General features: G+C 37.5%; 1 protein-coding gene across 2 annotated transcripts in view; it reads right to left on the minus strand.

Moving 5' to 3' along the window:
- MPPED2 (metallophosphoesterase domain containing 2) overlaps positions 1 to 11,940 on the minus strand; it is a 200,545-nt gene that overhangs the window by 136,355 nt on the left and 52,250 nt on the right. For both annotated transcript variants that reach the window (XM_003773661.4, XM_031942731.1), the window contains exon 3: positions 7,282 to 7,463. In XM_003773661.4, coding sequence (XP_003773709.1) covers positions 7,282 to 7,463 — 182 coding nt within the window. The remainder of the gene's footprint in view (positions 1 to 7,281; positions 7,464 to 11,940) is intronic.

Here is an 11,940-nt window from a genome sequence, read left to right on the forward strand (position 1 = left end):
AGAACCCGAGCTTTCTAATTATACAACAGAAAACAGAAATAAACCTTTCCCTGGGTGGCTCTGTACAATGCAGGGACATCATTTACAACAGACAGCTGAATCTAACAATGCTCCTGATGGGGAAAAAATAAGGAGGAAATGGCAAAAAACACACACATACCCTCACACACATGCACACAACACCCCAGTCCAGTATTTTAGAGTGATGACCAAAAATGCAGCAGAAATAGTAGACGTTGGAACTGAAGCTAAAATTATTTTTTTCTTTCTTCCTTTTTGATTTTGAAGAGAACAAGGGCTAAGAGTAGATGGCCATGGGTCTCTCTGATGTCTGTGTGTACAGCACTAAGGGATGGGACTGGCATCCAAAGAGTACTCCAGAACTAGGTGAAGGTCTCCCATTTTATCCAGAGCCATCTCCAGGCATCTTGAGTTATATCTGTCCACTGGACCCAGATGACTCTGAGGGAAAACTAAGGCAGGTGACCTTGCACAGCCTCTCTCTTAAATCCAGTTCACTTGCACATCAGGGTGTCCCCTCCCTGATGTCTTGGTCCTCTTCGAGAACGAAGGACAAACAACCACCAGAACTAGAGATGGAGGGAGATACATAACAAAGAATGGGGTGAAGAGGCAAGGGAAGAATGTAAGGGAACATTAAAAGGCTACCCAGAGTGGTTGGAAAGGGGGATTATTACAGATCCCTTTGTATTTTCCAGGGTGAATTCCTAAGAGCAAATAACCCTCCAAAGTAACTCACCACGTAAGAAACTTCCCAACTTATAAATGCCTTGTGTTTCCAAAGTTGAGTCTGTAAGTCAGCTGGTTAAGAGCTTGGAAGGCATTTTCCCACAGAAACAATGCTATAAAGTGCTGCTAGGTTTCCAGGTCAGCCCACAAAAGCCTATTTTACCCATAATATAGCTGAGAACCCAACCACCCTATATAACATTGTTTCCATGGGAAAATCCATCCTGCTTTCCAGCTGGGGATGCCAAAAGTGAGGCTCCACCCGGCCCCCCATGGCTTCAGCCTGTCTCCTGGAGCAGCCTGGCTTGTGGCTCTCAGAAGGGGGGGGGAGGCTTCATTTGGGGAAGGAGATGGAAACTCCAGCAACTAATGGGTTGGGCAGTAGGAGCTTCAGAGGCTGTTAGCAGGCTAGATTTAACTGAGGTAGGAAAGGAGAAAGAAGCTGCCTTCCAACTCCTGCAGATGATAGAGAGAGAAGATCTTATAGAAAATGAGGTGAAAAAAAAATTGAGAGGGATGATGTTGTGTTAGGAAGACGGTACAGTGGATGGAGTGCTAGACCTGGAGTTGGGAGGAACTTAGTGGTATAACTTCACCCAGTTTGCCTCAGTTTCCCCATATGGAAAATGAACTGGAAAAGGAAATGGCAGGTTAACACCTGAACAACAAAATGTTATTTTAGAAAGAGTGCTGGATTTGGAATCTGAAGATCTAACTTCAAATGTGTCCCCTGACGCTTAGCAATAGGGTGATCATAGGTTTCAGTGTACTATAACATAGCTTTGGAGTCAGAAGAGACCCCTTAATTTTAGAAATAAGAGAACAAAGGTCCCCAAAGACCAAATATCATACTTAAAGGATTATTTAACTGAATGAAATGATAATATAGCAAAAGACCATAGTAATGAATCCATTCTTCATAATGAAAAAGACCCACAATCCAAGATTTTTTTCATCATCCCAACTTTTTCTCCTCAAGAATTGAGCCAAATATATTGCTCTGCAGAGTTCAACATAAGAAAGATTCATTCCTCAGCAATCCCCAGGAATTTCTTAAAACCAGAAACAAAATATATTATGGCATAGTTTTATCTATGATCTTGTTCTACCAGAAAGGATCATAAGGACAAGGCTATAATTATATAACACTAACAGATTTTCTTTCTCTCCCTCTGTAGCTCTCTATCTCTTTCTCAGTCTGTCTCTCTCAGTCTCTGATTGTTTTTGTCTCTCTTTCTATATCTTGGCTGTCTGTCTCTGTATGTGTGTATATGTGTTTCTGTCTCTCTCTGTCTCTCTCTCTCTCTGTGTATCTCTCTCTCTCTCTCTCTCTGTGTCTCTCTCTCTCTCTCTCTCTCTCTCTCTCTCTCTCTCTCTCTCTCCCCCCGTCTCTCCCTCCCTCCCTCCCTTAACTTCTCATGCTATCTTGTGGCCAGGTCAGCTAGGTACAAAACAATATCAGACTTGTAGTAAAAGGACCTGAATTCAAACCCCAGCCTCCTTTTGATGGGAGCCTTCAACTTCCTTCACCTCAGTTTCCACAGCTACAAAATAGGAATAAAAATATTTGCATTATTTCATTCACAAGATCAAAAACATGCAAACTTTAAAATGCTACCAAATTTGACAGTTTTATTAGCAACCCAGATTTCCTAATGGTAGGTCCTGTGTCCCCCTCCTTGATCAGATTAACTAAGGGAAATGACACTATTTTCTGCCAGATAATCTGAGAAGTGATTTTAGAGGAGAGATCTTATTGCCATATTATATGAAGATCGGCCTGTGATGTTTTAAGTCAAAAGAGTGAGTCATGATGGGAATTTCAGACTTAGAGCAGAAATGAGTGGGCAGAGTGGATCTCATGGAAACTCTCTAACTCACTTATATAAAAGGCTGGCCCAGGATCCAGTAGGTATAACAGGGAAACAACAAGTTATGTAGCTACCCAGGATCCCACACAATATCACCCTAGAGGATATTTCCATGAGATCTCAGCCCCTAGGAAAGGATATTTTGAATACATTTCCACCTCTGGCTTAACACATACCCAACCAGCTCAATGAGCTCTAGGTCTGATGGACTTGAATACTATGACTCTGGGATAAGAAACCCTGGATTCAAATCCTACCTGAGAGACTTTGGGCAAGTCATTAATCTTTATTTACTTAATTTAATTTACTTTATTATTTATTTATTTAATTTAATTTACTTTATTAAATACTTTATTTACATTTATAAAATGATGGCTGGGAATCTATGACTTCCTAGGGCCCACCCTGCTTAAGAGCAATGAACTCAGGGGCTTGAAAAGTTGGTACATATATAAAATCAAGCCATGTTTATCTGTTTATTTTTAAGGGAAGATGGTATTTTCCCTGAACTAAAGAGGGATCGCACAGTACATGTTCTCAGCTTCTAAAAATAGCAGTAATACTTCTAAATATAATAATAGCACTGATTTATTGTTATTGTTCAATTGTTTTCAATCATATCTGACTCTTAGGGACCCCATTTGGAGTTTTCTTGGTAAAGATACTAGAATGGTTTGCCATTTCCTTTTCCAGCTCATTTTACTTTGGGGGAAACTGAGGAAAACAAAATGAAGTGACTTGCCTAGAGTCACACAGTCTGAGGCAAGATTTGAACTCCTGATTCCTGATCCTAAGTCTAGCACTATCCACTGTACCACTTAGCTATCTGAAAAATAAGAATAATAGCTCAAAACATAATAATAACAGCAACAATAATAATTGGAGTAGGTCTAGTCCTCTAAGCACTGAACCACCCAGCTGCTTTCCAAAGTTTAATGAGCAAGATAAAGATTAGTCTTTAACGTAGCTACTCACATTTTCACTCAGTTGCCTATTCTGTTATTAAGGAATTATAAATATGTACACAAGTATCAATCCCTTCCTCATTATTTAGCACAATGGTTAAGAGAAATAAATATTATGAAAACTTAATTCATCAAGAGGAGAACAAGAGAGGGAAAAAATGTTACACAAGGAGCCCAAGGCCAGTGGCTGAGTTAAAATGACAAATCCTAATAGAAATATTAGCTCATTTAAGGCAGCCATTACTTCTCCCTTTTCTTTGCATTCCTGGCACCCAATACACTGCTGCCCACACATTATGTGCTTAATAAATGCTTATGAATTAGGACAAATTCCTTTTCTTGTTTCTATATATTGACCTGACTGCCTAAATCTCTTTCTTTGAGATTAGTAAATTGAACATAAGATAACGTTTATCGAAGTCTGTTGTCATCACAGTGTGCTAATAGCTGAGCAGAAAAGGGTCCAAGACTTGGGTTAAGATGCCACGGACCCCTGTATGATCTTAGCCAAGTCACTCTGGACTCATTTTCCCCATCTTTAAAATTGGCATCATGGATTTGACCATTTTAAGGTCTTTCTCAGTTCTATGTGTCTCTAAGTTTAATCTTGGCTCTGCCTCCATCTAATTGCGTGACCTTAGGAAAATCACTGTAAAAAATGTGGGTAAAAAGTTATGTAGATCTATGAGTTGCCTTCCAGATCTAAAATGATGTAATTCTATCAATGTGGGTACATGTATGTATGCATATATTATTAATATATAGGTATATGCATGTATGTACATATAAATATATGCATATATTTATGTGTATGTGTGTATGCATGCCTACATGTGTATGTGTGTGTGTTTACTTATGTATGTGTACAGTAGAGAAAGAAAGAAACAGAGATAGAGATGATATTGGGAAGGATATATATTTGGTAAAAAAAAAAATTCTGATTTTATTAGTATAAAAAAATTCCAATTGTCAGATGATCTATCCTTTACAAACTTAAAAAGATGCCAAAACATAGTGAAACTATAAGCAAATTAGAAGAACAAAGGATAGTTTATTTCTCAGATCTGTGGAGAAGGAAGGAATTCACGGCCAAAGAACTAAAGTACAATATGGAATTTAAAATGGATAATTTTGATTATGTTAAGTTTAAAAGTTTTTGTACAAACAAAACCAATGCAGACAAGATTAGAAGGGAAACAGAAAACCAGGGGAAATTTTTTTACATTCAAGGACTCTGATAAAAGCCTCCTTTCTAAAATAGAGAATTGACTCAAATTTATAAAAATATAAGCCATTTTCCAATTGATAAATGGTCAAAAGATATTAACAGACAATTTTCAGATGAAGAAATTAAAACCATTTCTAGTCATATGAATTAAGACAACTCTGGATATCACTACACACCACTTGGAAAAGATAATGATAAATGTTGAAGGGATTGTGGGAAATCTGGGACACTGATACATTGTTGGTGGAGTAGTGAACTGAATATGGAACCATGCCCAAAAGGGTATCAAACTGTGCATACCCTTTGATACAGCAGTGTCCCTATTGGGCCTGTATCCCAAAAAGATTATAAAATTTCCACATGTTCAAAAATGTTTGTGGCAGCCCTTTTTGTAGTGGCAAGGAACCACGACTGAGTGGATGCCCATCAGCTGGAGAATGGTGAGTAAGTTATGGTATATAAATGTTATGAAATATTATTGTTTTGTAAGAAACGACCAGGAGGATGAACACAGAGAGGCTTGGAAAGACTTACATGAACTGATGCAAAGTGAAATGAGCAGAACCAGGAGATCATTATATACAGCAACAACAATCAACTGTGGATGGACATGGCTCTTTTCAACAATGAGGTGATTCAAAGCAATTCCAATAGACTTGTGATGGAAAGAACCATCTACACCCAGAGAGAGGACTATGGAACTGAGTGTGGATCACAACATAGTATTTTCACCTTCTTTGTTGCTGTTTGCTTGTTTTTGTTTCCTTTCTCTTTTTTCCCTTTTGATATGTTTTTTTGTGCAGCATGATAATTGTGGATATATATAAAGAATTGCACATATTTAACATATATTGGATTATTTACTATCTAGGGAAGGAGATGGGGGAAGGAAGGGAAAAAATATTGGAACACAAGGGTGCAAGGGTGAATGTGAAAAGTATCTTTGTATATATTTTAAAAATAAAAAGCTATTATTAAAATTTTTTAAAATAAAAAAGATGCCAAAGCTGTTAAGCTGAATGACATTTTTGGGATCACATAGTCACTATGTGTTCAGGGTAGGACTTGATCCAGGGTCTTCCATACAGCTCTCTAACAATTAGGACACTCTGCTTCTCTGACTTGTGTTTATGTATATGCAGTGTGTATGTGCACAAAGTTACCTAATCACCTTGGGGACTAGCACAGGTGGATATTTACATATCCCAGCAAGATTATCTGGAAAACCTAAGCAAAAATTGAACTTAAGCACTAAATTTTTGTACAATTATTAGTGGACAAGTGTGGTTATGACAATATTCACTGTGAAAGGCCTGCCCAACTAATGGACCAAAATGTTTTTTTAGGATCTCTAAAGCATGGCTCCTCTCTTTCTTTAGGTATCTCAGAAGACTGGACTCAGACTGAAGAAGACCTAGTTTTGAAACCCATTTGTGATACCAGGTATGGTAAATCACCTCACTTCTCTGGTTTCCTATTAAATTACTGAGCGGGGTTGGTATTAGGCTCAAGTGAAATTAAGTAGTACAATATAGGAAAAGAACTTTACATACTTTCAACATTTATATTAATATTAATTATTATATTATACTACTACAAATATAAATTATTATCATTGCTGTTGCTTCTAATGTATTTATCATACTCTAATTTGTATTTTGGTTATTTGTTTCCTGATTGTTTCTCTCTTACTAGATTGTAAGCTCCTTGAAATCAGGAACTGCTATCATTTTACTAGTTCAGGATGTAAATGACCCTGTAATTTCCTCATGATATGTTGGGCAGAGGGTTGATAAAAAATCCATTGCCAACTCTGTGGAGTTTGGTGACACTTTTGAGGCTCTTATTAGTTTGCCAAACACTATGGTGTGTTTCCCCATACTTCAATCACTCAAGAAGTAATGATAAATTCTAGCCAAGCTTCTCCACAGATTTCTACTCAGCCTTCATAGGCACTTTCAAAAAAACAAAACAAAACAAAACAAAAAACAATCCTTGACATAAGCCATTGTCCTGCTGCTCTCACTGGAACTTGGCTCGGAACCATTTATCAAGTTTGACACCATTTGCATTTCATAAAAATGTTCTCTCTCTCTCTCATAGTTCATTTACACATTTTTATTTTGTTTTGCTCTGAGAACATCTGCAGAGACAATCCATTCCCAAACAATCAATAAAAAAAAAATCATCTTCCATGTGCCATCAAGAAGCATGGCTACAATAAAATGGGCAACAAACCTTTCCTTCCTTTGTCCCACAGGCTTGGAAGCCCCATTACCACATGATACATCAGACAGTTAAATATCTAAAAATTCATCTTTAATTAAGAGCATTAGATCCAAGCTAGACATTTCATAGGAGAAGTGGATGAGCTAGCTTCCAAGGGTTCTAATTCAATTAGGACACAGTGAGTGACACTTGTATGGGAAAGGTTAATTGGGGTCACCAGAACGTAATAATTCCTTACCTAACCAGTCATTAAACTTCTTAACCTCTGAGGGCAGTCCCAGCTCGGTGAAATCGCCTGTGTGGAGAAGGATGTCCCCATAAGGCATCTGGATGCCATCTGTTCTGGAGTGTGTGTCTGAGACGCAGACAAACCGTGTGTGGCCCGCTGGTTTTGGAGTGTCATATGGGATAGGGTCGACCCTGAAGCAGACATAACAGATCCCACAAGAGTTAAATGCATTCGAACCCTCACACGTATTATCACATACAAATATTGATCAATAGCAGCGTGCACAATCGGAGCACTCGGCTAACGGCAGAAATGACTCTCACAGGAGGGGAGACATTGGGTGGGAAGGAGATTTTGTCACTTATCAACCACCTACCCAGTCAATTCCACAAAGACTTACCTGGCAGGAAGGATAAGGGGGGAAAATGCATGTGGGAAGATGGGACTCACTGAAACATACTAACTCAGGTGATTAAGAACCCAAGTTATGGCATTCCCTTCTCATTAATTTTCCAATTGGTCTTAGAATTCCTTATGAAATAGGGAAGTTGTTTATCCTAACTTTAAAATATATAATTTAACCCATTAAATAATTGACACAATGGATTCTAAATACCTTAAACCAACGGAAGGGTGAGAACAATTCTCCACTCAGGAAAACAAGAAAAGAACAAGTCATTCCTTCCCATTTTCTACAATCGATTGAAATCTCATCTTCCTATTTCAGCTAAGACGGTCACAAAGTAGCTTAGGGTGCCTGATCCCAAAGCAAGTGACCTAAAAAAATCTTTGTTATCTAAAATTAGCAGAGTAGATGACCCTGAGGAGGCAGTGTGGTATAATAGAAAGAAGCCTAGTTTTCATCTAAGAAGACCTGGGTTCAAATGCTAGCTTTGCCATTTACTACCTTTGACCTCAGGCAGCTCATCTGTGAAATAAGGGAATTGGCTTAGATGATCTCATAGTTCTCTCCCAACGCTAAATCTATGATCTTAATTATCCTCTGGTTAATATGACATTGGCAAGTGCCTTGGGAAGAGGATTGTTTTTTTTTTTTTGTTTTTTTTTTTAATGTCATCGAGTCCTTTCAATCATGTCCAACTCTTCATGACCCCATTTGGTGTCTTGGCAAGGAGAATGGAGCAGTTTGACTCTTCTTTCTCTAGTTCATTTTATAGATGAGGAACTGAGATAAACTGGGCTAAGGGACTCATACAGGGTCACACACCTAAAAAGTATATGTTTTTATGATTGATACCTCCCCATCTCTAAGCATCCAGAGACAGAAAGTTTTAGAGACAACAGTAGAATTGCACTAACTATGAGATGAAAATACAAAATTCCCGGCCCAAATTTAGAAAATGAAACAATATCCTGGCTTCATCGTTGGAAGGCAACAAAATGTTCTAAATTAGCTAAGTGGTAAAATGGCAATCAGACTTTTCCAGCACCTGGCATTGATTATACCCCATATTTTCCAGTATCAGTAAGGATGCTTTAGGAGAATTTAATCGGACAATTTTTAGATAAGAACACACATTTATTTGGGCTTGCATGGGGAGAAAGGATGAAGAATTGATAAAAGTATAAGGAAAAGGTCAAGAGAGGAACAAATACTCAAGAGGGCATTTAGAATGGGGAAGAATATGTCAATAACAAAATTTCCTAGGGCATCTATATCCACTAGGCTCTGCTCCATGTTACACAAAGAAGCAGTAACATCCCAAGAAATTGCATGCTTAATACCGATATCCCTTTGCTTTATTCTTTTTAGGTTTTTAGATTTTTAAAGAAATAATCATATCTTTGTTTGTTTCTTCACGAAATCATTCTCAACTAGCAAAAGAAAGCTTCTGGTTAGCAACCTGCAGGTGTTTCTGCATTTCTTTGACTGTTGCATAGCTTCTCACTGCCAAAAAATAAAATAACGAGCAGATTGTATGATTATATGGCACATCGACCTGGTTATCGCTGTGGGTCTAATTGGAAACCCAAAAAGAAATTTTAACTTCAACCTACAATTAATGGATTTTTCCCATGAGAGTAAGAAATTAATAACACTGTTACCACGGAGAAAATTCACTAATCCACTGAGATACCACCAGCAACCTGGGGAGAACTGTGATGATATGCAGTTGGGCTTTTTTATTTGGCTCCATCCTTTCCATTACGGATGGCAAATTGAAATTTTTGAGAAATATATTGCAAAGTAAATATGGAGTCTCAGCGGCTAGAAGCTTATCAACACCTCCTGTCTCCTAAGAATGGTTTCCCTGGACAGCAAAAGAAACAAATGCTTGCTTCCACTGCAGAGATACCCTTTTGTCATTCTCCAAGCATCTCTGAACCAAAAAACAAGGAGCTCAACCTTTGGGCCTATAACAGTTGCCTCCCACAATGAGTCCCCAATGATCTGGATGACAATGAAAATAAAAATCGGTCAAAAACAGAAACGCTTTGAACTATGTTGCTGTGTGTATAGCATTATATAACTAAGACACTTGGATGCTTCCTTTCTTTTTTTTTCAGTTTTCGTGCTTGGCAACTTATGGTCAAAGTCCTGATTTCTCCTGTGCTTCTGCCTGCTATTTCAGTTAATTTTCAAATCTGGCCACAGTCTACAAATCATTTTTGCTGTGGTTACTCTCCCTAGGGAGCCCATCACAGTCTGTCATGGGGACATCGTCATTAGCACTCGGGATTCATCAGCCAGAAAGTGGCTAAAATAACTCTCTTACTACCAAAATCTCCTCATTCTAGAAAGCTGCCTTGTTCACCAAATTACGTAGTTTCTTCTTCATTTCTCTTCTAAACTCCATGTTAGGCATACACTACTTGATGAATAAATTGCAAAGCACTAGTCAGAGTCTGCTCAGATGCTTTTTCTCATCTGTACAATGAAAGGGTTAGACTAAATGGCCTCTAAGGTCCCTTTTGGCATTGATGCTGCAATGATCCTATAATCTGTTTTCCATGGAAACTGACACCAAGTACAATTATCAATTAAATAATAATCATATCAAAGGGTGACAAAGAGCGAGGCTGATGAGCAAAAAAAAAATCTCTTCCTTCAGTTAGGTGCAGAATAAGAAACCATGTCAGTGATGCAGGTAAGGGGATGTGCAGAAAAAGCCATGGTGCCCTCAGTATCACTCAATAAAACAAAAATCCTCAGTATCTGATAGGGAGAGATGTTAGGATAGGCAAATAACCTCTCTGGACTTCAGTTTCCTTATTTATAAAAGAAAAAGCAGTAGTTGGACCTCTAAGGTCATAGGATGATAGGAGAATCAATTAGAACTGGAAGTGACTTTAAAGGGCATCTACTCTAACCCCATTATTTAGCTGATTAAGATCCGAGGCTCAAAGATCACGTAGAATCATAGATCTGGAATTGATAGGGGTCTCTGAGGCCATCTAATCTAACCTCTCTGTTTTACAGATGAGAAAAATGTAGACCAGATTAGTTAATTGACTAGGCTTGATCAAGCAGATGGTATTTGGATTTGAATCCTAGGTTCTTTTACTGTCAATCTGGCACTCTTTCTCCACACTATGTTCTGCCTTTCAAAGGTCTCTTCCCAACTTTAAACCAAGTATTTTATTATCCAAGATGGAGATACTATAGATTCATATGTGTGTGTTTGTGTGAATCCTGGAAAGTCAAAGTGGGGTTGGATGAATAGCATTAGAAAGGAAGGGAAAAGGCTGAAAAAAAGTAAACATTGATTTGAAGCAAGGGCAGTGGGAAGAAGACAACCAGGGGTCCATCATCTTTCACTTCCCCCAGTGACATGAAAAAGGCAAAATACAAATCTGACACATTGACACAGGGCAAGATGACGCTTACAGTCTAAGAGCTGGAAGAAGAGAGTGTTCCACTTCAAGCTAGATGTGACAATCAAGAAATGTCCAAGCAAGTGAACAAGCTATTTGGGGGATGAGAAGGCTGAAGTCAAGGATGTGATGTGGGATGAGGTGCTCAGCAGGCACTGCTGAAATGGGGGACGAGTTGAGGAACATCCTCATCACTATTTAGAACATGTATTCTAACTCGTAGTTTTTAATGTTCCACACTAAACCACACTACTTCCACCTCCTTCATACCCACTAATTCTGAATTTTTAAAATTATATAATTACTGTTACCATAATTAAATAATACTAATTGCCAATATGTACTATTATAATTATGGTATGTGTAACATACTATAATGAAAATGAATACTATTAATATATGTTGCAATAAATACTAATACTACTGATATATAGCATAGTAGAATTAAAACTAATACCACTAATATATAACATATGGTAATTAATACTAATACTACTAATATATAACATACTATAATTTCATATTAATACTACTAATATATAAGATACTATAATTAATGTTAATATCATTAATATATAATATACTAAAATTGATACCAATATTACTAATAATTACTGCATTACCATATATTATCATTATTCACATTACCATTATTAAACACAAATATAATCCATCAAATTTGCTTTGAAGTACTAAAGTAAAGAAATTTCATTACAAAAGATGTTATAGATTTCTAGTCCTTCCCTCAAAATATCCCTTACGGTTTTTTCCTCTTCACTCTTTCTCTTAAACAGTCTTGGATCTTCTCTGTTCTGTGGTTCTGGATCTGCA

The sequence above is a fragment of the Sarcophilus harrisii genome, chromosome 6 (genome assembly GCF_902635505.1).
Source record: "Sarcophilus harrisii chromosome 6, mSarHar1.11, whole genome shotgun sequence".
Classification (NCBI taxonomy): domain Eukaryota; kingdom Metazoa; phylum Chordata; class Mammalia; order Dasyuromorphia; family Dasyuridae; genus Sarcophilus; species Sarcophilus harrisii.